This window comes from Phalacrocorax aristotelis, chromosome 3 (genome assembly GCF_949628215.1).
Source record: "Phalacrocorax aristotelis chromosome 3, bGulAri2.1, whole genome shotgun sequence".
NCBI lineage: Eukaryota > Metazoa > Chordata > Aves > Suliformes > Phalacrocoracidae > Phalacrocorax > Phalacrocorax aristotelis.
In genome coordinates, this window is record NC_134278.1 from 64595672 (window position 1) to 64622725 (window position 27054).

The window sequence follows — 27054 nt, forward strand, 5'->3', positions numbered from 1 at the left end:
CAAAACCAGCACAAGAAGGATTTTTTTAAACTGCATTACTGATTTTTGTGGAAAAAGCATAAAAGCTGGACATTTGATGCTTCTGTGCCAGCATGCAGCATTGCCACAATACTTCTGTTAATTGCAGATCTGACAATAAAAAGAAAGCTACATGCAAAAATGACAACTAAAGAAGTTCTTAGAAATGTTGTAATGTATTAAGGCAAAGTTTTGTGATGCAATTTCTCTTACACAGAATATAATGTTTTGGAGTCTTATATTCCATCAACCCCCCAGTCATCTTTAGGAGACAGGAAGGGAAGAGTGCTGAGCAGCCACCACAAGGGCAGCTCTAACAGCTTGAAGTGGTGAAACCTTCTACATGTGTCATACTGGACAGCTGGTATGTCTGTAACTGCATGAATACTAAATGATTTTGAACCTGTAAATGTTAGGCACTGATATCCTGTGTCAAGGTGCTACGCATGACCACCCAGAAACTTAAGCAAACTACTTCTGCACCGAAAGATGATTAATTAAACTCACTTAGTAGTTAAGTGAAAATGCATAGATAAATACTACCTGACAGCTTCCAAACCATATCAGATACGTGATACTACAGAACTGCAAAAGCAAGGCTAACTAGCTGCAGCTAGTAAGGCATTTCGATGTTCCCTGCCCCAAGAAGTCCTCACGCTGCAGGCTGCTGGACTGTATCCTAGCAGAAATACCATCACACACTTGCTAGTAGTGGTGTTGAGAGCACCTAAAACCAGGGCAACTGCTGGAAACAAGACTGGGGGAAATAGAGCTTATTGTCCTAAGGAGCACATTTTCATCTCACTGTGGACTCAAATTTTCAGCTAGTCACAGCTAATAAAAGTATCTGGTGCTTTACACACCCTTAGAGTTCTTTCTTTCACAATTATAAAACTTCCAACTTGGCTTGAGCAATTTAAACATCTAAACTATCCCTGTGCTACTGGCTTCTTGTTAAGTACACAGCGCACAGAAGACACATCTGCAGGGAGGGTGATAGTTCAGTGTATTTGTGATTTACTTTTGTAATCACCGTTCATACATTTTCATTAACCATACATTTAATCTTGGGATAGTTACAAGAAGTCAGCTGTGAGCATATACACACACATGTTGTATGGCACAAAGCACTCACACTCCTGTGTTTGATTTTCAGCTTACAGAATGACAGTGCCTTTCCATTACATGTAACTAACCACCGTGCCAGATTTTTCCCCATATGCTCACAATATATTTCTGTGTCACTTCTGATCGATCTTGACATCCTTGTCCTTAATTACATCCTAGCACCTGGATGGTTCCTTTTACTCACATTGGGCTCCATGCGACTTGAAAGATTCAGGACAACATACAATGTAGTAGTATCGCAGGGGGGAAGAGAGAAGAATCTGAGACAGCCACCTGGTTTTAAAAATGCATCTATCTGCCCTCACACAGGCAAAAAATATAATTCCTCTTCCAAGTAAGGCAGCAAAGGAAAACCTTCCAGAACAAAAACCACTTACTGATCTCTTATGTTCACACAAATTTAAGAGGTTGAGTCTTAGTTAATGACTTTCCTAGCAGCATGAAGGGTTTCAACATCCACCAGTACGAATGTAAATCTAAGACTTCCAAGAAATTACATACTTCTGACAGAATAGTTCTGAGGCAGATACACCAAATGGAATGACTACCATGGCTAATTCCTGATAGTGTTGCTGTTCCCAAAGACATTTTGTGACAAAACTGATGGAAGGAAAACAAGGTACCAGTTACAAGAAGATTAAATACTCTGGGCAGTAGCAAAGAAGAGAGCTACTCAGCAAATTTCTTATCAGGAACTTCTTCCCCCCCAAAAGAAAGCTAACCTTACAGTTTCTAACATCCTCTTTCTCCCATCTGAGCCAAGTTTAAGTTAAACATTTACTTGACATTTATGAAGTCCCCAGGTACTTACTGGAGTTCACATTACCAAGGAACCTACAAAGCCTGAAGGTCACATCAAGTTCAAGGTCTGTGCAAGATGCAGCTGCTCAGCTCCTTAGTAGACAGACTGCTAGAAGCATGTTTCAGTGGTGAACCATATTATTAACTGAAAAGTCAGGTTAGTTGAAGTTTCAAGTGCAAGTTAATTCCAATTTTCAAAGCCTTCTTGTAACACCAAGTGAATTCATCTCTGCACTTCTGCAATGGAGATATCTACATACCAGAGGATCCTCAGCAATAAGCCACCAGCATTCTAGGAAATCAACCCAGAACATGACATTGAAAAAGTTTCTAGGGGGTCTCACTACATTTGAACATAACGCTAACATGTAGTGAAATCTTTCTAGTTGGGATTTCCATTACACCATAACTACAAAATTCCTGTTTGATCTGGCTTTTCCTAAAATTATCAAAACCCTGCTAACAGGTTTCTGTGAGTACAGAAGGGAAAAGTAGCTCTTGTCTTTAAATCTTTGGGAATTTAGTATGCACCATTGTGGATAGTGTCTGGCATCTGCAGGAACAGAACCAGTCCAGAAACTGCTGTATAAACTAACTTTATCTTAGGAATACTCATGCCACTAAGAAACTTAAGGGCAGAGTACTATGATACTGGTTTTCCTTTAAAACCATCTGCTATAACATGCAAATATTTCCAATGATTCTAAAAAAAAATGCCTTTTAAAACAAAGACTTATATTTTGTACAAATACAACACCTTGTGTCTGTAAAACACCATTTTTTTCTGAACTAAGCTTCATTAAGAACTCTTGTAAACATTTCCAACAAACAGAAAATACCCATCAAATCTTGACTACAGGGAAATAACTGGATCACAGGCATCAGACTTAAAGTTTTTAAATATAAAAAATAAACTACTCATCCTTCAGTTTTCAAAACTACAATCTCATACTACAAATTCAGAGGGCTGTCAGATGACAATAATTAACGAACTACAACTTACCACACTACTTTTCCATTGTCTTGAGAGGTGTTTTTAGGGGGAGGTAATTTGGTGTAGTTCCTGATTTATGCCATAGAAAGGGGGAAAAATGGTAGTAATTTTCAACCTGCTAGAAAATATACTTGGAAGAAAGTACTGTTGATTCTATTTTAAAAAATCATATAGTTCTAAGAATTAAGATAAAAATGCTCTGGACAAACGCAGGCTTTAAAATTTTGAAAACGTTTTCTAAAGAATTTGTGCAACCATCCATTACTCACATTTTCTTCTTTCCAATGACGATCAACCAACATGCTAATACAGGAGTTATTCAGAATGTGACATAGTTTAACAACATATCTACGTGATCCAAACCTATGCAGCTATACACAAATAACAGCTTTTTAAAAATAGCTTTTTTTTTTTTAGTCACAGGACTTATGTTACAAAGAAGAAAGTCTATCATTTAACTCACTGAATGTACAAAGTAACAGTCCTGGAAGTACATAATTCTAGTTGCAGAAAAGACTATAAGTAATTGGTTCTTGGCAATGAAATAAAATTCTTAAGATATACAGGAAAGGGTTATAGGCATATTCTTACTTAAAAGAAATAGTAGGATTTTATTTAATACAAAAATACTCTTCAAGAGAAAGAGACAAGCAAAGAATACCTCCAAAAAAGGCAAACATTCTTGAATATTTCTTGCACATCTCTATCATAACTAAGTGAAGGATGACAAATACTATGGTCATCGAATTAATTTTGAAAAGGATTTGAAACAGAAAATAATGATACAGCTGCTGTTTTATACTCCTTTATGAAGTCTGTTCTCCATAGAGTACTGATAAAAAAAACAGAGTGCTGTTTCAAATAGGAAATGGTGAGTTATGTCACATACGCAAGCACTTCTAGAAGCGATTGCTATCAAATTTCCCTCTACTTTTTATGCTGTTCTCAGGCACTACTTTCAGTACAGAGGGATCCTGAAATGGGACGAAGTTGTGTACTGGTTACTCTGGTTGGATCAGAACAAGTACAACTCATAGATGCTCATAATATAACCCAGACTTCCCATAATCTTCAGTAATGCTGTTCTTCCTGAGTTGTAGTTAGACACTTCAGCTGTCCTGGTTAGTCAGTCAGTCTGTAAGCAATCACAGGCTGTTCTTCACCAACGTCTATCAACATATCTAATGGCACATGAGGCTTGTCATAACCAGAAAACTTGAGACCGCTGCTTTGAATGACTGTTTGTTGTATTTCTGTAGCAGAAGCCTCTGGATCTGAAGAATTACTGCATATATCCATTTGGCCACTGTCTGAAATGGAATAACTCTCTTTTACTTTGCAGTTCTGTTCATCACCAGAAGATACCTCCTCTGTGCTTTCCTGCACAGACACCTCTTCTGCTTTGGCTGGTGCCACCGGGGGAGGAACCAAAGATGCTCCTTCACTGGAATTCTCAGGACTAGCAATGTCTTCTTTTGGCTCTACCTCCAGCGAGGTTACTTCAGCATTTGCTGGTGACGCTGACTGGCCCGGAATGATGCTTACTATAGATGTGTATTTTGCCTCCGATTTTGATTCTACAATGTTGTCTGTGTTCAGGTTTCTTATCACACTGACCTTAAATGGGGGGGGGAGGGAAATAAAATAACTTTTAGTTCCATATAATCTACTAATCTATTGGCTTTATCATCTGTCAAAGTTTAGATGTAAAAACAAAAGATACAAAATACAAACCATTACAACCAGTCCCAACAGAAATTAGCAAAACTAGAATCTGGCAAGGTCATTAGCCTCTGTCTATGACTTCAACTATTTCATTAACACTATTATGCAAGCTTTCAAAAATGCTTTCTATATGCAAACACGTTTGCAAAGACCAAATCCATTTCATGCTACCCACTGTACTTTAAGTCATTTGAAGTTTGCAATGTAGAAGAAAACAAAGGAAGAAGAGGCTGTAATACTCTTCAACTAGCTGGGGAAACCTTTCATACATTATCACTAATGAGTGTAACTTGCAATGACTGTAAAATTTTGTGGCTACTGTCTTAACTGGGAGGGAAGCGAACTTTGGGAAGAGATCTTTAAAGTGACATGAGAACCTCTATGCATACCCAGGAGTCACATCTAAGCTGAAGCCTTCCTAGTTATTTCTCCTGTGTCACTAAGCTCTCCCTCAATGCTGCAAGAAGCCTTAATGTTTGTCTTTGAAATCCCTCTAGAGGAAGAGCATATTAATTCTTTCAGTGGCCAGGCTCCAGCTTGTTTCAAATGATTATGACATGCCTTCAGGCTGTTTAGATTCTTTTTTTTTTAAAAGGTGTTTTCAAGAATAGGTATGGAAAACAAAATAGCGTAAATTTTCAGCTGTATGATGGTGTTCCCTAAAGGTAACAGAAAGCACAGGGAGAAAGGGTTACTCAATTAATAGTGTCCTTTTCCAAATTTCATAATTCACTTCATGTGTGTCACAGACTATCAAGTACTATAGATAAGCTAATTTCTTAAAATGTACGCAATCACTGGTTTTTTGAGATACTTTGTAAAAAAATAATCTGACTGAAAATACAGGTTGAGGCAAATCTGGAAGAAAGGGAAGTAGGCAGGAAGAAAAAAGGGGAGGAAAATAACGTTTAAGAAAAGCTACTAATAGCCAAAAAGGATCTCCCAGTCTGTATTAGTGTAAGGACTGAGAGCGCCATCAAAACCAGATGATCAAATCCGACTGTGCTTTTCAAGAATCTTCCTTGATCAGAAGGTTGTGAGGCTGTATCTTTACGTTCATACCTTCAGTGTGCCGACTTCATTAGAACTTGCCTTTATCTCTCACTGCAGCCCCATACCTATTCCCTCGATTGCCCTGTTATCTGTTGATGGTTCTGTGGTTTATGCTGGATCAATGAAACTACTGGAGTTTAAAAACAACACAAAACACCCCAACCAACCAACACCACCACAAAGCAAACAAACACTCCCTGGAGAGCAGTTATTTGTAATCTAAGTGGGTTTTGCAAAGGGCTGTGTTAACACCATCAAGGTGAGGCGAGAACCCCTTCAGAATCAAGGGCTGTCACTGGAAAACTAGTAAAGGAATACATTAAGGTGGCTCCTGACACTGAGAATATACCACACTACAACCGAGCTGCCATTCAGCCATCATTCTCTCTGGATGTTAATTTTCTGTTATGCAGAAACAGTCAGAATAATATATAATGAATATTCAGAGTAATTTCCATGAGTATGTACGGAAACCACCTGTTCATAAGAAGCAGATGCTTAAAACATAGTTGCAGAAACCAGAATACAATAAATAACACGTAGATACTGAAAGTGATATGAACAGCTGGTAGGATTAATGCACCTTTTGAAAATCTGGATACTTATGCTCCACTGACACTGACCTCAAAAAGACGAGCATATGTAGGGTTTTTTTGGGATGGCAATAATCTGACTCAATAGTCACACAGTAAGTGACAAGAGAAGATAATTCTCTGTGTAAACTGGAATACTTGAGGAATGTGAACTACACCAAAATGCTACAGAAACTATGGCTGAAAGCTGCATTTACAGCTTCCCATCTCTCCCCATGCCAGTACATGCTGTACTAAAGTTAAAACCAAAAACCAAGGAGTTCTTGTTTCTGTCCTTTTAGGATTTTCACATGGCTCTAAAAATCATATTCCTAAAACGTGTTAAGGGAACGCCTTGTACTCTACACAGGTTCTGCATTTCACCGTGCCAGCCGACAATGCTTAGAGGTAGACCCTGAAGATAAAATAAGTACTCTCCATACAACTACATCCAAGACTTTTTTCCTCAAAAAGAAAACCCGTTTTTCTCTTGGTGAGTTTTTGACCAAAGCAAGATGGTGTACAAACACTCCTATTCCCATCCATGAAAGAAGAAAGCCATCAGAAGAAAAACCCTTGCGGGTTTCCTGGTACCAAAGGTTCTTTAAGAGTCACTGAGTCATGACTACAAGACAATTTAGTTATTGATGCAGTTATTTCTAGCTTCAAAGAGAAGAATCACAACTTACCACACTAACTGGAATACCATTCAAAGCATCTCAAGAAACAAGGGTAATTAAGATATGGTTGCTCTTTGAAGAAAATTATTTACCGTAGGTAAGTTAATATTTTAATTCCATGCACATTATCTAATACTAGCAAATGGCGAGCCAGTGAGTTTAAGCTGGATGTCAGCAGTACTTCCTGGCATGTGCAGGTGCTCAGATATCTTCCTGTCTCCAATGAGAGCGCCTGAGCTTTCAGGTCTTTCACTGTCTCAACAGACTAGGGAGATACACCAGTGGAAGCCAGGGTCAAGGATACATATAAATAACATATCCCAAGGAATCTGTAGCAGCTAGGGTAATCAACAATTTCTTTCTTATCTTTCTTTTCTATGGGCCTGTCTACCTATGAACTTCCAGTAATTTTCAGGTGCACATTTTCTGGAGACGAATTTGGGAAGTCCATTTCAAATCTTATGAGGACCTTGACAAAATCTGCATGGCCTTTGCATGGTTCCACAACAAATTAATGCTGGGTAAATGTATAGATAGGAGACTATGTTACTGCCCTATAGAAAAATCCTCAGAAAAGGTCTCTGAAGCAGCATCTCTCTTGTAAGATGACAATTATTTTTGGCAAATACCAGTCAAAATTTACAGGAACAACTACAATTTCTCCAAATCAAAAAATGTATGTTGTATAACCAAAAAAGCCAGAGTCACAAAGAAAATTACTGTTTCATAAATATCCATAAGTGTTCTACAAATATATAGATAGAACACAGCCTTGTCGTTCCTGTCAGGCTCAGGAAAAGCATCAGCAGACAGCAGAAAATTTGACTTAAGTATGAGCTAAAAATGAAAGTTGATGCTTTTCAATAAGTCTTCCTCTTATAGAGTGGGTGGTTTCTGCCTACTAAAATATTTGCCACCATTTAAAGAAAAGAGGCACTGAAAAAAGAGACAGCAAAGTTAAGGCAGAGGGAGATGCCCACAGCATATCAGTAAATTAAGGCCACGCTCCTTTTAAAGTGGATAAGCCCTTATCACAAATCTTACAACAAGAATCCAGTATAGGACAAATCATGCTCAGGACAAATTGGAATGACTAAAGACGGTGGGTGGAAGGAGATGGCCTCCTGAAATACTTCTTGTGAATAGTAGGATTTCTTACAAAAATTATCTTGTAATCCTACTTTTTTGTGGGGATCCTAATATGAAAAAGGATGTTTAAAACATTGAAATTAACATTTTCTCTAATGAAGGTAATAATTCAATGCCCATATTGAAAGACAGTTGCACTGTGGAAGGAGAACCTGTACATGACTGACATGTTATTCTTGGGAGTCAAACACAGCATAAAAGTTCTTGAGATGTAAATGACAATGGATTTTTTTTTTCTTTCTTTGGGTATATAAGACTCTCGGGAAATGCAGGTGCTTGATGGTTACTCTTTCTTATTTTTCCTTCTGTTGGAGAATTCCAACTTGCTGAAAGTCAGTCAAATGATGTTTTAGCACCTACTTAATGCCGCCTGGAAGCAGATCACTGGAAGGCAGCAGTCCAAAGGTAGGACATCTTGCCTATCCTTTTAACACATGGAAAAACTCCCTAGACGTTTTGATTTCAGACAAGCTGAGGTAAAGCGCAATGGTCATAATCTGTATACAAAGAAAAGTCTAGTATACATTCAAAGGTCAGTGACAAGCTCCCACCTCCAAGAAGTCTACAGAGATAACTTGCTACCAGTAAACTTACTGTTCATACTATTTACATTACTTAATCATTACTTTAAGTTATTAATTGTAAAAATAATCAATAATTAATCCTAAATTACTAGTTATTCATTTTACAGCCCCACAATATTCATATCACCTGCACTGAAACTATCTTCAAGAGCTCTGCAATTTATATTTGTCACTAGAGAATTCAATGGAAATGGACAGAATCACAGAATATCCTGAGTTGGAAGGGACCCACAAGGACCATATTGTCCATCTCCTGACTCCACTCAGGGCAACCTAGAAGTTAAACCATACATCTAAGAGCATGGTCCAAATGCTCTTGAACATTGACAGGCTCAGAGTCATGACCACTTCCCTGGGGAACTTGTCTCAGTGCTTGACCATCCAGGTAACGATCTTTATAGTTAGAGGTTTCATTCAGCTCATTAGCAGCAAAGGATGATGTGGAATGTGAACCAGGCTGTGGTACATGGGAACCTAAATAACATACAGCATAAAATATAGCAGAAAATAACATATAGCCCAGTAAATTGAGAATATAGGCACACAAATAAGTTCTTACAAGGTGAGCTAAAGTATGAACTTGGAGCACGCCATCAGAAAGCTCACAGGAGTTAAGAAGCACACGTTCTCTCTGTGGTATTCTTTTTCCTGATCCCTTAGATGCAATACCACAGTGCTATTGGGAAGCCAGAGTAACTATGGATCCATTGAGCATAGCACTGTCATTCTGGGGGAGCTGTCTTTTGCTGTAATGAATGGTCTTCACAAAGTGTGTGTATGTAGGACAATGTTATGTATTCAGTCAGCTACATACTGGTGTGAAGACAAAAAAAAAATCTCCAGTGTCTCACTTTTTTTACAGTACGTTTTGATATTGGGGTCTAGCTGCAGATTCTGCCAGGCTTCTCCCATCTGATTTTTTTAAAGTTTACAGTGTGAATGGCTCTCTCTGAACTAGTCACATGGCTCCGTCACAGCTAATGGCAAGAAACAGGCATTTTGGAGAGTGTTTTGTCTGACCAGAAGTGCATATTATTTTATAATGAGATGAATCATCTTGTGCTGCACATGTTGATGGACTAGATTACTGCTTACTACAAGAAGACCTAGCTAGCATCACTGGCTCAGATATCTCCATTTAGCCAGACCAATCTTACTTCCTAATATTCTATTCCAAAGAAAGTAGGCTCCAGGGGGATCTTGGACATTAAGCTACCCCTGCACTATGCAGGGGTCACTTTAAAGGGTCATGAAATTGAAGAACATAGAACTGAAATCGTTGCCTCTTTTCTCTAGAAGTCTTATGAGACTTCCTGCATCCAGTGAGAAGATACACTCTTGATATGATTACCATTTAACAGCCTCACATGGCAGTTCTTGAAAGCTCTTTCAAATGCTGCTGATTGATCAGTTGCTTGGACTAATGAGACATCAGGAGGACATTACAACAGTACTTGTCAGATACTCCACTCTTGCCTGATGTGAAAGCAAGGAGTGCCGCTGCTTTTCTTTAAGGAACATCCACTCTGTTTCCTAAGGACAGCTACATGGAGCTGTTAAGGTATAGCAGCTGCTGATCTCTGCCCTGTGACTGCTTAGTGTGAGAACAGATTTCCCTCTTCCTACAGCACTATTACTCCCCTGTTCCCCTTACTGTGCCATCATGTTAACAACATCGTAGCACTTAACAGTATCACAATATTGTCATGTAATGAAGGAATCTCGCAGGTGTCCAGGCACACGACAAGAGGAAATGGGCATAAACTGAATCATGTGGAATTTTATCTGAATGTAAGAAAGCATTTTTTACTGTAAGGGTGGTTAAACACTGGAATAGGTTGCCCAGGGTGGTTGCGTAGTCCCCTTCCTTGGAGGTAATCGAAACCCAACTGGACAAAGTCCTGTGCAGTCTGCTCTCACTGATGCTGCTTGAGCAAAAGGGTTGGACTAGACAGTCTCAAAAAGTCTCTCCTAACCTCAGTGATTCTGTGTCTCTGCTACTAGAATGAATACAAGCCTGTCTATGTACACACACGGAGTTTTTAATAACTAAGTTCTCAAACTAGACCAACTACTGCTATTTCAGTTAAAAAGAGACTGAAGTCTAGCTGTAAAACAATTACAAGGCGTCTGGTTGCAGAGGCTGTCAGAATATTAAAACTGGTATAAATCCTAAATATCTATGAGACCATGGGCAGGGGCCAGGGGAAAAGGCCATAAAAATGCCATAGTTATAAAAGTTACCTAGCTGGATATTACAAATCTGATGCAGGTAAGAAGCCTGAAACTTACCAAAGACTTAGGCAGCTTTATGTTCTTCTTCCTTAGTTTCTTGCAGCCACAACATACTGTCAAAATTAGGCTCATGCTCAGAATAACAGCAGACAGAATGATGATATCTTGTGTGCCTAAGAAGTTAGAGCAAAATCTGTTAGAAGTTTGGAAAAATATACAGCAGTGGTTTTTTAATTAGAATAATTTCAGAAACTGCAATAGCTCAGAATGCTTAGCTGTAATGTGTGAATTTGTCAATTTATCATCTTCTTTCACTCAAGAAAACAATTTATAAAGCATTATATCAGTTAAAAATTAAAATGACAGAAAATATTCAATTTATATAAACACAATAGTGTTTTTGTAGAGGTAAACAAATTTTATAACTAATTTTTTGTTCCTTACAGATGACAGATGGAAATGAACAGATATGTATGTTTTCAATGTGATAGCATATTAACTGACATAATAATTACACATAGTCTATGTACAATAAAGCTAAAGTGTGAAATCTTCCAAAACATAGAACTGTTAACTATTGCTAGTAAGATTCCAGTAGTCTCATTCCTCTGGTTGTCCTCCCCCTCAATCATACCACTCTTCCTCTGTGTAAAAGAGCGAGCACAACTGCTCCGATCAATTTTATCTCTTTTCTCTAGTGAGGTTTTGGGCCATAATGAAGTAACATTAAAAATTCTGTAAGAGGTTATGAGAGATAAGGAGTTGGGTCACTGGCTGCCTTTGTCCCCTTTAATTAGAAGATGTCAATACCTCAATTTTATGATCACAAGTTTATAGTTGCTTCTAACTCAAGAAAGTCTATATACATTTTCCTCAGTGATGAGACTGAGCAAAATGCCATTTGTTAGAACAGAGTCAATGCTTCTGAAAACAATATAACTTGGTGAATGATTCATCTGTCATTTGTTAATTACACCAATGATCAGGTGCAATGGAAACTGGTTCCATAACACTAGTGAAACAGGAAAAGTACCCCCAAAAAATTCAGGGTTACTTGGAAATAATACATGATCTTTAGAACCGGGAAAGTGTATTTGGAACAGAATGACTGTGTTTTCCCTTTTTTTCATATTCTCCCATAGGCATCCAAGTCATCCCATAGCTACATCAGAGCTCGAATACTTAGCTAGAGCAGACCTCTGGTCAGACTCAGTATGTTCTTACTACTGTTTTAGAATCCTCTTACTCAGTGTCTGCTTGAGTGGAACATGAACGCATCTTTCTTCTGATGGGGCACCGATCATCAGACCGTCATACAACCTTCCCCGTGCTGAAACACAGTAAGTGGAACCTTCAGCAGGAATTGGGATGTTGAGGCTACATTTATACTGTGTACAGTTTTCTTCATGGAACTCTTCTTTACTCTGCAAAAAATGAAAGTCGCATTACATCATTTGACTCAGTACAACAATATTACAGTACTTTCCAACACTTCCAAAAATGTGAAAACACTACTACATGTGACTCCTACATTGTCTATATGCCTTGCAAAAGCTGTGTGAACTTCAGCTATCAGCTTACAAGTTACCTTAAGATGTCATATTCGATCAGACCGTAGTGCTTTCAGCTAAAATTTGTGCTGTTCAGAGTCTAGGTTCACGTTCCTAATTCACTTACAAAACTTGTTTTTTGGATGCATGTGAAAAGGTAACTATAAACAAACATACCTACTATCATTTTCCTCACATTCACCCTCCATGATTGCCAAATAAAGTGGTATCGGTATCTTGAAATGTAATCTTGAATGAAAGGGGCACAAGTAAAATAACCAATGTTTTAGCATGCATGTGGAAACAATAGCGTGGGATCAGGTAACTATCTTGCGTTCAGCTAATGCAACCTTATTTTTGTTGTAAGACGTCGATTTGGACAACTGAAGTTCAGACCTTCCAGTCATATATCTCACCGCAACTCACTTGACATTTTAGGGCTTCAGTAGTCCTGTGTTATGTTCAACTGTTTTCTTGGTATCTGTTGGCTCTGTGTGTCATAGGAGTGAACCCCTCGTTCATGCGTTCAAGGCAAATAAGTGTTTTTAATTTGAAGTTTTCATTTTGGAACTTACCTTATTTTTAGTGTCCCAAAAAGTTACCAAGTACATGGAATCTGAATAAGTGCCTTCAATCCCAGGAAAAAGCTCCACAGATGGGAATGCAGGATGGTAAATATCAACCACAATTTTATCACCTTGCCTTAAGAGATTCAGTTCTGGTGGTCCTATTTGTCCTGTAACACATTGCACCTTTGCTATTAGGCCAAAGCTTTTAACGTAAAATATGCTGTTTATTGTAAGCTTTCCAAAATTCAGAGATTTGAGAAGAATCACACGTTTATTTGAATGCTGTTAATATTGCACAACTTAGAAGCAACAGAGGTGTTTGGATACATTCATGAATCTGCTTCTAAAACAGAAACTGAGATAATCTGTGCAGAATTCCACTGCTAAGCAATCCAACTTTCCTATACATGTAAGGCCATAAAAATTCAGCTTGCTGACAACAGAAAAAACTAACAAAGCAATTAAACATATATATGTGAATGAGAACAGAACACAAAATACTGCTGACTAGATCCCACCATAAATCATGCTCAGCTAAAAACAATACTGTACTGAAACAAAGGCTATCTGAAAACCTAAACAAATCTCATCCTGAGCAACAGTACTTCAGAAGCCTGATTTCCCATGGCAGTGGCCTATGTGAATTTTTCTTGTCTAATGATCTGACTGAATATTATGAGTTTCTTTTTCAATGGGAAAAAGAATTTGTCTCTCTCCTCCATACGTGGCTACCAATTTTCTGCAAACTGTCAAACTCAGCATTGTTACCACGACCTCTGCTGCTTTGAAAAAACACTAGAAACCCGTCACTGATTTCAGGTCATGGGAATGGTGAGTGGGGAGGGAATCATAGCATAAAACAGAGACTCTACTTCCTCAGCTCCAACAATGCAGAAATCCAGCTCTATATATAGCACAGCCCAAGCCAGGGAGAATCTCATGGGTAATGTCATGCCTGAAAGTTACACGTTGAGAAGGAAGCAAGTCTCTCAGTCTTTCCTCACTCTCTTTTGTCTGCTTTGCACTGCCCATGCAATGCTGGGGCCTGCCCCACAGTTTTGGACAGGCTGGCCTGGGGTCTAGACACACAATTTACTGTTACAATACTGATGTGAAAAAACGCTGATTTCTTCCCAAAGTAGCCCAAAGGATTTACATGAAGAATGAGTCACTGCTAGTTATCTGGCTACAGGGGACTCCCACACCTTCCAGATAGTATCTAGATACCTGAAGCTGTCAGTACATGGGATTAGTGTCAAGCAAGGCATCACCAACCACCCAAATACTGCTTCAATGATGCCTGAAGGTCCACAGCTCCCAGTGGCTGTTTCCTAACCTAAACTGGTATTTGGGGCACCAGGCAGAATGTGGGAAGGAAGCACAGAGTACACCATCAGCATCATTTCTTCTTGCCTTTAGAAGTTTTGGAAAAAATATGCAGATACCACAGTGACAGGGCTAGCCAGTCCCTACAGAAGCAGAACTACAGAACTACTGAACAACCATCATGCTTCATTTCATCCTGGCCTCCTGACTTTATGGTATTCCCAAATGAGACACAGTAATACAGCAAAAAGGATAATTAACTTTTTAAATTACAGGGTTTAGCTTATGATGGAACTTACCATGCTTTTGCAAAATAAACTCCTTTGTCTCAACATACTCAGACTGTTGTGACCCAACAACAGCTTTAACTCGAAGCCAGTGAGAGGAAAAAGGATCGTTTATTTCCCTTGAGACATCACAAAAATAAGCTGAAGTGTTCACACAAGTTGAGATGATCTTATAATAACCTAATCTGTAAAACAGATCAAGTAATAGTTAACACAATTTCGATTGCACAATATTGTACAGTACACTGCCTGTGACAAAATATCTGTGAGGGTGACTGACCACTGGAAGGGGTTGCCCAGGGAGGTTGTGGAGTCTTCATCCCTAGAGATATTTAAAAGCCATCTGGACATGGTCCTGGGCAACCAGCTCTAGGTGACCCTACCTGAGCAGGGGGGTTGGACCAGATGACCTCCAGAGGTCCCTGCCAACCTCAACCATCTTGTTGTTTGACAAACTTTACCTTAATTTACTTAGGCAACCTTCACCCTACATGACTTCACCACATAGGAAAAAAAAAGTGTTTACCATGGACTGATTGCTTTTATATGCTTCTAGAGAATATCAGGTACAAGAAATGACAAAAGAATAAGAACTTACGTGTAAGGTTTGATTTCCACAATAAAATGAGAAGTTTCAGGCATAGGTGGGTACTTCCACCTCAAGAAAGTTTCGAAGTTTTTGGATGTTACTACAACATGCGTTGGTGAAGGCACTAGAAAAAACAGAACAATTGCACTTTGATAAACAGACCTAGTCAAACCTAAGAACAGCCAGATATATTTTAAATTATTTGCAAAAGGTAACATGCTAGAAGTGACTGGAAAAATTAGACAGAACAATTGCAAATACTTCCCCCCAAATAGACTAGTTTGTCACCAGTACAAACAGATATGAGCCCTGAAAGCTGATTTATTATTCTTCTCTCCTACAGAGACAGCTTTCTTCCTCTCTGCAACCCAGAACCTCAGATAACCCATGCCCATTGAAAGCAAGTCCATCAGATAGCCCATATCAGGCTCATAAGCTGTGATGATTACATCCCTATGTTGGTATTATACAGATATACCAGCAAGACAGACAGTATGAATTTACTGAAGTTAGAGGGGATTAGCCCAGCTCCTGTAGATTTCTCTTGCTCTTCAGAAACTGAATCGGGATTCAGGGATGGAGAAGGCAGAAGAGGGGAGAGAAGATACCAAAGCTGCAGCATGAGGGTCTGTGCTCCAAGGGAGTCCTACTGCATCCTATTGTCTTCTGGCAAGGCCTTGCCAGAAGACAACAGGCCTGCTGGGGAAAGCTTGGATTCAGCGTGAATTTGAGACAATGCCATTTTTACCACTCTAGCAGTATTTTTAGAAAGCTGTGATGATAACAATAAACTATTAACATTTGTAAGGGATTTGAAAACTGAAGCTGTAATGTAGTTCCATATACAGGAAAGCATTTGAAGTACATTTAGTAAAAAATATCAGAGGTAATGTAGTAAGCAATACAAAAATAAAAAGCAGCATTGATAGTTTCTTCACACAGCAAGCTTCTGTTCTAAGCACCAACACTGACAGTGATATCAGGGAGTAGCTCCAGGGGAAGGAAAACTACATGATCTTGTAACTACTGAAGACTCTTGCATGGCATTCAGGAGGAGGAAAAAAGGAAGGTCACTCAGCTGATTTTAACTGTTACTTCTTAGCTTCTCAATGCCTGTTTTGGCATCCTTAACATTCTCTTAATATAGCTTTTGTGAAACATTGACAGGAAACTCATATTTGACCTGCTCTACACTGCTGCTTGTTCACAAAGCAAGTACTCCAAAATCACTCTGTGATACTCTGAGGGAAAGTAAACAATTTTCACATCTTGAGAACAAGACCACAAAGATAACACTCCACAGAAAGTAATACAGAGGCTGAGATATGCTATTAACCACAAAGATTTGATACACGTTGCATACATCACTCTGCAACTGGTGCTGTGGTTTAGTTATGTTTTAATATGTACAAAAGGGGTATTTCAGTTATTGGAAAAAAGGAACCCAATCATCACATTCTAAACCACAAGAAAATAAAAAGGTGACAAGCTGACAGAAGAGGTGTCAAAACACAATATTACTTCAAGTACTTAGTTTTAAGGCACAGTGTAATAAGTCTTACAGAATTTTACTTTTATGTACTATTATACAAATAAAACTATGCTTAACAAAAGAGTGGAAAATTAAATCCCAGAACATATTTGAACTACCAGTAAAAGCTACATGGCTTTTAATTATGCAATTATAGAATCATTAAGGTTGGAAAAGAGCTCTAGGATCATCAGGTCTGACAATCAGCCCAGCACCACCATGCCTCCTAAACCATGTCCCGAAGTGCCATGTCTGTCTGTTTTTTTGAACGCCTCCAGGGATGGTCACTCCACCACCTCTCTGGGCAGCCTGTTCCAATGCCTGACTACTCCTTCAGTGAAGAAATTTCCCCTAATATCCAATCTAAACATCCCCTGGCCTCACTTGAGGCCTCTTCCTGTTGTCCTATCTCTTGTTACTTAGGAGAAGGGACCAACACCCACCTCACTACAACCTCCTTTCAGGTAGTTGTAGAGAGCGATAAGGTCTCCCCTCAGCCCCCTCTTCTCCAGGCTAAACAGCCCCAGTTTCCTCAACCTCTCTTCACAAGACCTGCTCTCCAGACCCTTCACCAGCTTCGCTGCCCTTCTCTGGACACGCTTCAGCAACTCAATGTCCTTCCTATACAGGGGGCCCAAAACTGAACACAGTATTCAAGGTACAGCCTCACCAGTGCCGAGTACAGGGGCACGATCACTTCCCTCCTCCTGCTGGCCACACTATTCCTGATACAAGCCAGGATGCTGTTGGCCTTCTTGGCCACCTGGGCACACTGCTGGCTCATGTTCAGCTGGCTGCTGACCAACACCCCCAGGTCCTTTTCTGACAGGCACCTCTCTAGCCACTCTTCCCCAAGATTGTAGCAGGGGTTGTTGTGACCCAAGTGCAGGACCTGGCACTTGGCCTTGTTGAATCTTACACAATTGGCCTCAGCCCATTGATCCAGCCTGTCTAGGTCCCTTAATAGGGCCTTTCTACTTAGACCTCCCTCATTCTCCCTCATCCCTGCTTTTTTTTGTTTTATTTTGTACATACAGAGTTACTACCCTGGATTTCAAGAAAGCAAACTTCAGGCTACCCAGGGAGCTGCTTAGCAGTGTCCCCTGGCATTCTGCTTTTGAGGGTTCAGGAGTCCACAAATACTGGTCAGCTTTTAAGAACCACCTTTTAGAAGCACAGGAGCAAGCAATCCCATGGTGTCATAAGTCAAGCAAGTGAGGCAGAAGACCAGCTTGGCTGAACAGGGAACTCCTCATGGAGCTCAGGAGGAAAAAGAAATTGTATGAGCTCTGGAAGCAAGGTCAGGCTTCACAGAAAGATTACAGTTGTGGTTGACAGGGAAAAGATATGAAAGCCAAAGCTGAAATACAGGTGAAACTGGGCAGCGTTGTTTCTGATAACAAGAAAGTCTTTTTTAAGTATGTTAATAGCAAATGGAGGTCTAAGGAAAACGTTGGTCCAATACTTGTAGAAGATGGTCACCTAACTAATAGGGATGAAGAAAAGGAAGAGGCATTCAGTGTTTGTTTTGCCTCAGTCTTTAGTAGTACTGATGGACCTCGGGATGCCTGGTCTTCTGAGTCAGAGGACCCCAAGTGTGGGAACAGTGATTTTCCATTTATGGACACTCAAATTGTAAGGGATCAGCTGAATGTTCACAAGTCCATGGGGCCTGACAGAATTCATCCCAGAGCAATGAAGGAGCTAGCAGATATTACAGCAGGACCCCTCTCTATCACCTATCAAAGAACTGGGGAGGACCCTGCTGATTGGAAGCTAGCCAACACTATTCCAATTTACAAGAAGGGCAAGAGGGAAGACCCTGGGAACTACACACCTATTAGTCTAATCTCAATACCTGGAAATACTATGGAGAAGATTATACTGGGTACTACTCAAAGGCATTTAAAGAACAATACAGCCATCAGGCACAGTACAAACAAGCTCACAAAGGGGAAGTCCTGTTTAACTAATTCAATATCCTTCTATGATAAAGTCACCTGCCTAGTGCATGAAGGGAAGGCACTGGATGTAGTTTTTCTCCATCTTAGTAAGGCTTTTAAGACTGTCATAGAACGGTTTAGGTTGGAAAGGACCTTTAGAGGCCATCTAGTCCAAACCCCCTGCAGTGAGCAGGGACATCTTCAACTAGATCAGGTTGCTCAGAGCCCTGTCCAATCTGAATGTTTCCAGGGATGGGGCAGCTGCCACCTCTCTGGGCAACCTGTTCCAGTGTTTCACCACCCTCATTGTAAAAAATTATTTTCCTTATATCCAGTCTAAATCTACCCTCCTTTATTTTAAAACCATTACCCCTTGTCCTGTCACAACAGTCCTTGCCTGTTTTCCTTTTTCCAGTCCCTGGAGACTTCACCTGTCTGCCATGACTTTTTAAATATCATGGAGTGGCTTAGCGTCTACATCAGTCAATTCCCTCAGGACTCTGGGATGCATCTCACCACGTCCCATAGACTTGTGTATATCCAGGTTCCTCAAGCGGTCATGAACCTGATCTTCCCTTACAGTGCGAGAAGCTTTATCCCCCTGGTCTCCATCCTGCAGCCCATCGGCTTGGGAGGGGTGAGGAGAGAGGTTACCAGTGAAGACTGAGGCATAAAAGTTGCTGAGTACCTCAGCCTTCAACTTGTCTGTTGATACTACGTCTCTATTCTTGCTCATAAGGCAGGGTACGTTTTCTTTACCTTTCCTTTTCCGGTTGACAAAACCCCTCAGAGCATTCTTCTGGACATATTGTCCAACTCTGAGAGGAGCAGAACTGGCTCACAGCAAGGCTCAAAAGCTTGTAGTCAATGGGGCTACATCTGGGTGGCAACTGGTCACCAGTGGTGTTCCTCAGGGCTCAGTTCTAGGGCCTGTTCTGTTCAATGTTTTTACCAGTGATCTAGATGCATTAGCACCATTAAGCAAGTTTTATGATGATCCTAAACTGGGAAATGCTGTTGACTCTCTGAAGGCACAAGAGGCCTTGCAGAGGGATCTAGATAGATTGTAGCATTGGGCAATGATTAACAGGATAAATTTAACAAGTCCAAATGCCATGTTCTGCACTTGGGACGGAGTAATACTGGGCACAAGTATAAACTGGGAGAGGAGTGGCACAGGAATGTAGTACTCTGAAGTACTTCCAAATGCTGTGCTAACTAGAACTAAAAAGAATCTACCAAGTCACTCCTCCGCAGCTCCATGAAAGACTACTCAACCTAATTCTCGGCTCTTCCATCCAGGGATGATTTTTAACGTGCTTCAGCTGCAAGACCACAAGGAACTAGCAGAAAATGAGCTTTCCTCATGAAAAGACAACTTTCTTCACAAACTATACCACCATATAAACCACCTTACCAGCCACCAGGAACGTCACCACTAACATATCAAGACTTCTGATGGCACTACAGGTTGGCCTTGATCGCTTACAGGAGTGAGTTTACACATACAATCAGCTCATCCTTTTCATCCTCACCTTTAAGAACTTTGCTTTCAGTGATCAAGTTAGTCAAGCACTATCTCCCCGTCTGATCTTTCACTCCATATCCTCAAGACAGACCTAAAGGATACCTTTCAGCATGAGCTGAGAAGCTAAAAGTCATCACCCTACTTACAAACAAAAGCCACTAAAGGAATAGGTTTATAGCACACCTCTTCTCACCTCATTAACCTCCCTATGTTTCACAGGCCAAGAATTATCCCCCTCTCTTTTCATAAGGGATAACACCTTATTACCCCTTGTACCACTTCCCTCATTCTCTACAGGCACCAGCCATCTGGTCTCTCAAGGGGTCTAATGGATACATAGTAATACATCAATACTGGCTGACAGAAAGACAACAGCCATATCAGCAAGAACAATTTTTTTTTTTTACAGAAATGCAGAAATTGGATTACGTGCATTCTGGAACAACATAAGAGGAACTTCAGAGAACAGCTCTGTGTTCAGAGAATAAAGGAATAAAAGGCAAATGTAACTCTGTCAGATTTACATTTTTTTTTTTAAGAGTACTAAAAGAAATCAAGCATGCCTGGATTTTCAGGAGATAAAGAACTGGAATGTTGGAAAGCAAAGGTAGGAGTAAGGGGAGGGTAAAAAACACAGGCGTGATCACAGGGTGATTAAGAAGTTGAGCTCCTAATAGAGAACAGACATGGGAGTGCAACCACACAGTTTCTCAGCAAACTCCTACCTGTATCAGGTTATAACCAACACACATAACTCAGAAATGTGAATATTTATTCATATACAAACAATCCAGACTAACTATTGCAGCCATATTGGTGGCAAAGACCTCAGAAGGTGTGACTACCGTAAGCCAGCAGCCAAGAAGGCCAACAGCATCCTGGCTTGTATCAGGAATAGTGTGGCCAGCAGGAGGAGGGAAGTGATTGTGCCCCTGTACTCGGCACTGGTGAGGCCGCACCTTGAATACTGTGTTCAGTTTTGGGCCCCCTGTATAGGAAGGACATTGAGTTGCTGAAGCGTGTCCAGAGAAGGGCAGCGAAGCTGGTGAAGGGTCTGGAGAGCAGGTCTTGTGAAGAGAGGTTGAGGAAACTGGGGCTGTTTAGCCTGGAGAAGAGGGGGCTGAGGGGAGACCTTATCGCTCTCTACAACTACCTGAAAGGAGGTTGTAGTGAGGTGGGTGTTGGTCCCTTCTCCTAAGTAACAAGAGATAGGACAACAGGAAGAGGCCTCAAGTGAGGCCAGGGGATGTTTAGATTGGATATTAGGGGAAATTTCTTCACTGAAGGAGTAGTCAGGCATTGGAACAGGCTGCCCAGAGAGGTGGTGGAGTGGCCATCCCTGGAGGCGTTCAAAAAAACAGATAGACATGGCACTTCAGGGTGTGGTTCAGGAGACATGGGTTGATGGTTGGACCTGATGATCCTAGAGCTCTTTTCCAACCTTAATGATTCTGTATATAATCAAATATCCTTTCAATGTGCAATTATCTTAACTAATGCATTTAAGTTTTGGAGACAATTATATCTTCAGCAAACTTGCATAGCGGACAGGAAGGAAATACATGTGGGAGGAAATTAAAAACCAAATGCCATCAAAAGACTTTTGTTTTACTGCAAATATCAGCTGCTCGGTTTCAGGCTGCTAAGAAATAAGGGTTGGTGTTTTTTGTTTGTTCGGTTGGGTTTTTTCCCAAAGTGACAGGAACAAGTGTACCTAGTTGCACCTTCTAAGACTAAGGAAGATAACTGACAGAACTAATCCACTAGTTGCACACAATATATGTTATAGTTCTGCTTCAAAAGCATCTATCAAACCAGAAAATGCTTTCTTGTATCTGCAAGACAAGTCTAACTTGTCTTGTTCTGTACATGCAGTTCCCCAAGACAAAACCATCACACCGCACGTCTTTCACAAACCTCAGCAGGGTCAGACACGTGCAAACTGAGAAAGGCTTCTACATCAGCTTGAAAGTAAACTGTCTTGTTCACTATATAAATGCTCCTGAATAATACTACCTATGGAAGGCACTCACAAAAGAGAATTTTGAAGCAGCCATATATTCAATAAAATTTATTTTTAAAGCATATACAGAAGGACTTTTTTTTTTCTGTGTATGAAGATATCCCACCTGTTCATTGAACCTCAGCAATGCATCACCCAACAGCAAAAATTAAATCAATGAACTGGAGAACGGGACATTTCAGAGACACAAAAATGAGACAGCTTTTAAACTGATGTTTATATGTTGTGCAACACCAAAGTTCCTTCTGTCATTCTGGCAGAGGCCACTAGGCCAACATTACTGTATACACAGAGGCATTTGTCACAACTGGTCATGCAAGCAGAATTTAACTGTAAGTGCAATAATGCAGATTACGATGTGAAGTCATCAGGCTACAATGTACTGTACAGCTACCTGAGACAAGAGCGACTTAAAGAACCAGAGATCACTCAAGTTACATGTGCCTATTAAACACCATTTAGGCACTGAAACACAGACTGAAAGCACAGATTGAAAGCTTAAAAAGACAAACTGAGAAAACAAGTAAAAACATCTTTTAAGTCTGCTCCTTTATTTGGATTTCCATGAAAACAAACAAATCCTTATAACCCAAGTGTACATCACAGGAACACAGTTTTAAGCCAATAGGCCAAGAGGGACAACAGTTTGAACTTTGCTGTGGATTCATGCCAAGTGGGTAACATCATCTAGCCTATTAAAAGACAGACAGATACAATCCTAACAAATCAGTCCCTTCTGGGCCCAAGTGGGAAAACGGTGTGCCTTCCCTATGCCAGTCCTGTGCTCCATCTGAGCTCATATATCTACTTCAACTGCATCCAGGAAGGGTAGCAGCTTTGGGGACTTCACAAGCATAAAAAAGTGATTCCCCTTAGCTTTCACCACCACTGAAGGAGAAGGGAAACAAGATCAGATGAACCTGCACTACCCAAGAATGCTTCTGCAGGGTTCTGCAGGAAAACACAATGGAAGAAACCCAAAAGGTGTAATAAAGGCAGCTTGTAGCCCGGAAAATGGATTCAGAGTAGCAAGTCTGGGCTAACGGCAAAAAATAGCATGCAAAAATACTTTAGCCTGTTTCTGAAAGCTGTATTTCTTTACAGAACAGACATCTTTGATCAATTAGAGCCTTACTTCAAACTGTTCCGAATCAAACAAAATTGGCCTGTATTAATGAAGAGTACAGCCATCTGGGGGCTAGAAGAGAGCTAGGAGCACTGCCCAGAACTGCAGGGCAGAATTTCAGCAGGCAGAGGACGTTGCTCAGCACAGGCTGCAAGAGCACCAAGCACATGCCATGGGGACACAGGGGGCTCTGTCCACTGCCGCATTCCCTTTCAGGGTAGCACACCTGGTTTGGCATGCATCCATCTCTACTATGCAATTCTGACAGGCCAGGCACTAAACAGCCCAGTTCCTGCTCTTGTCAGACTGCTGGAGGGAAGACTGCCTGTAGACTGGGGCTTTGGTGGAAAGCTCAACAGACCGGCAAACACCAAGCAGCAAGGTGCTGAAGAATTTTGTTCCTGGTACCTGCCCAGCCTTCTTCTAAGTGGCAGCCACATAGCATACATGGATTGTCAGAAGTTCTCAAAAGATCAAGTACAAAAAGGGAACCACATTCAATTTACAAATGAAGGGAGTATGAAGACGGGGTAAAATTTAAAGCTACTAGTTTTTAAATATCTAGTAAAATGTACTTAAATTATTTCACAGGAATCAGGAATAAACACTATACACAGTGTTTAGTGCATTTTACAGCTTCTATTTACAACAGGTTTTTATTTCCTCCAGGCTCAGAGGTTCAATACTGTTCCACAGAGCTCTTAAAACTGTTGCTGATGATAAAAAGCTCCACAAGGTCGTATGCTGTACTGATAGGAGAGACAGACCTAGATCACCATCTTAAAACACCCACAGTAAGTCACACAAGATGGACATTTTAAATACTGCTGTAACAGTAGAAGCTAAATATTGTGTTATCTTTTATTACTATTCTTCCCTTTTGTTATAGCTAAGAAGTCATTATAATAGATATGTAAATACAGAACTTTCTATCATCTGTTTGTTTGCAGCTGGACAGAACTGCTGTCACTGCTAAAAATCTGAACCATAAAAGAACAAATCAAGACCGCCAAGATCATCACACACAAAAGGAAGTCAGCAAAAATGAAGTATGCACATTGCCTGGGTAATCTGGCTTTCAATATGCAAGAAGCACATGAACTGCTATCACAGTCTCCAAATCTTCTTCTACTGTAATCTTCACCAGGGACCTCCTCTTTCAGGATACTTAAATGCAGACTGAGCATTTCTATCAGGTGCCCAGCTCCATTGATGAGTCATAGACCTATCTATGCAGACATGTTAAGCACCCAGCTGTGGGAAACTGATATTCAGCTATTCAGGCATCTGCCACTGTCTGTCTTTTCTAAGGACAACTGTGCCCTACAACAGAAGATGGAGATGGCTGGGCATTTCCCCATTACACACTCAGCCTTGAGGTATGTATTACACTACTGGCACACTGAAAGCCCTATTTTCTTAAGAACTTGAGAAAAAAAAAAATCACTCTATCCTGCCAAAGAAAAGAATCATAAACATGCTTTAGAATTCCCCTTCTACTTTCATCCTTCCACTGTAAGCCAGCATGCCTGCTTGCATCAATGTAATAATGAAGTAAGAACATGGCATTAGATCATCGTTACAGATAACACCAGCATTTTTCATTCAGCTGATACACAGCAATATCTATTAGAATTCCCTTTATCATGTTTTTGTTCACTAAAAACCTAAGTTTTTGCTTAAACAATGAAGTCTCTGAAGGGTATGGTTATAGAGCCTGTGGCCAACCTGAGTGCCAGACAACAGGAAAACTCTACTTGTTTTCAAAACCTAACTCAGAAGTATATTCTGCTCCTTTCATCTGAGGGTTTGCTGCACTTGCATACAGAAAAACGAGCTTTTCGCTTCTAGGCAGCCTGCCATACATCAGCTACGTCACAGCGTTTTTCTGTAGTCTTACACCAAGGTAGCTGTTGCACTGGACTAGGCTGGATTATGGCAGATTTGTTTTACAAGAAGTGATTTACTAGTATTGTGTTTTTACCTTAAAATTGCTTAATGCAATGTAAAAGTAACACATTCTATTAGCAATAAAAGCACAGCCTCAAAACAGGTGAAGTCAGATCTCAAAAGACAGTATTTAATATATCAAACATCCTTACTGCTAAGGGGGGGGGTGGGCAGGGGCGAGGTTCCCTGCAAGGTTTGGTGGCTGATTGTCAACCAGTAAACTGGATACTCAGGGTGTAAACTACCAAGGGAGAAGTCAGCAGGTAGATTACTATTTTTACTGCTCCTAGTCCCCAGCAGGTGAACCTAAGCAGTCTTCCAAAGTTCCATACGGTGTGGATCATCCTCAGGGGCAACCAAGTTCAGTCACTCCACCTGGGCATGGATCTAAACTGCATGAAGTCCCATCTGCAGAATCCAAGAAGCCTGGGCACATAATCAGCGTTTCTGCGACCCACTGCAAGCAGCATTTTAGGTAAATGGACCTTGCTTTGTGGGTAAAACTCAGGAGACTACTGCTCATTTATCTAACGTGTGGGCGCGCTTCCTATTTTACGCCCTTCATGGAAGGGCTTGACACGCAACGCCCTGTGTACAGCTCTCAATAGTGCTAAAAATTAAATGCATATTCTCTTTTGACCTGAGCTATCAGACAGAAATCTCCAGTTCCTGTTTGAAGCGAAACTTTTAAACCAGACTGATTATTTCTTTCATCATTCACTTGCAACAACTCTGCCCAAACGAAGACAAAACTCCGCTCGTTGCTGGCAGGCCACCCCTCCTCGCCCTCAGTGCTCAGCTGAAAGGTGTCCCCACACCTGTGGTCAAGGCAGCGATCCTGATGCCTTGTTCGGACTCCCAGGTCTCGCACTCCCTATCTTTGCTGTGAAATTCCCAGCCTCTCCTCTTTTTTGGACAGGCATACATTTATAAAGCACGGTGGCGCAGGGCTGTGCTACGCACACCTACTCTTGCTTTACGTGACAAAGGGCACGAACACCTGAAGTGAGAGCTGCTACCGGCCGCCTTACCCTACGGGCCTGCAACCATTTGTTACGGGCACCACAAAGTCAGAGGCTAAGCCTGCAACAACAACGAGGCAGAGGTTTCAATACGCAGGGACGGTGCTGTGTTACCAGAACTGACCTCCATGCCGTTACGTCGTTTCCACGGCAAAGCTTAACCTCGCCCCAAAGAGAGAGCTCAGCCGGTATCGGCTCGCCCTGGTGGGACAACGCGGCCCAGTCCCCGGCGACGGGGGTCGCTGAAGCCGAACAAAGCGGGACTCCGCTCCCCGCCGCCGCCCGGCCGCTCGCTCTCGGGGCGGCAAGGCCAGGCACGGCCAGGCACGACAGGGCGGGCACCGCCGCTTCCCCGCGCCAGGGAGGCGGGGACAGGGGCCCCACGGCGGCGCTCGGTCACGAAGGGCTCCGGGCCCGCGCTGCCGCCCGGCCCACACCGTCCCGTCCCGCCCCACCCCGCGGCCCGTTACCTGCGGACGGCTGTTCCCCGCGGGAGGCCGCGCTCCGGCGGGGCGCCGCCAGCGCCAGGAGGGCCAGCAGCACCCACATGGCGCCCGAGGCGGCGGTGGCTGGGGGCCGCCCGGCCCGTTCTCCCTCGGCTCGGCTGGGCTCCGCGGCGGCGCCTGCGCGCTGCGCTCCCCGCCGGCACGGCCGGGAAGGGGCGGGCGGTG

General features: G+C 41.4%; 1 protein-coding gene across 2 annotated transcripts; it reads right to left on the bottom strand.

Moving 5' to 3' along the window:
* Positions 1 to 1001: 1001 nt before the first annotated feature.
* Positions 1002 to 27054, bottom strand: IFNGR1 (interferon gamma receptor 1). Of its 2 annotated transcripts, none has more exons than XM_075087741.1 (7): positions 26854 to 27054; positions 15270 to 15384; positions 14684 to 14856; positions 13065 to 13225; positions 12186 to 12363; positions 10997 to 11112; positions 1002 to 4558 (listed from the first exon to the last, which is right to left on the bottom strand). In XM_075087741.1, exons 1-7 carry the CDS (start codon positions 26930 to 26932, stop codon positions 4064 to 4066), a joined length of 1317 nt encoding a protein of 438 aa, XP_074943842.1. In that variant the 5' UTR covers positions 26933 to 27054; the 3' UTR covers positions 1002 to 4063. The 2 variants fall into 2 exon arrangements, with proteins under 2 accessions (XP_074943842.1, XP_074943841.1); XM_075087740.1 differs by lacking the exon at positions 26854 to 27054 and adding an exon at positions 26508 to 26836.

Coding starts and splice junctions, on each gene's coding strand:
- IFNGR1 (XM_075087741.1), bottom strand. CDS start 26,932: ATGTGGGTGCTGCTGGCCCTCCTGGCGCTGGCGGCGCCCCGCCGGAGC. Junction 15,385..26,853: donor CGGGGAACAGCCGTCCGCAG/GTAACGGGCCGC, acceptor TGTTTTTTCTAG/TGCCTTCACCAACGCATGTT. Junction 12,364..13,064: donor TTTGGGACACTAAAAATAAG/GTAAGTTCCAAA, acceptor CATTTTTTGCAG/AGTAAAGAAGAGTTCCATGA.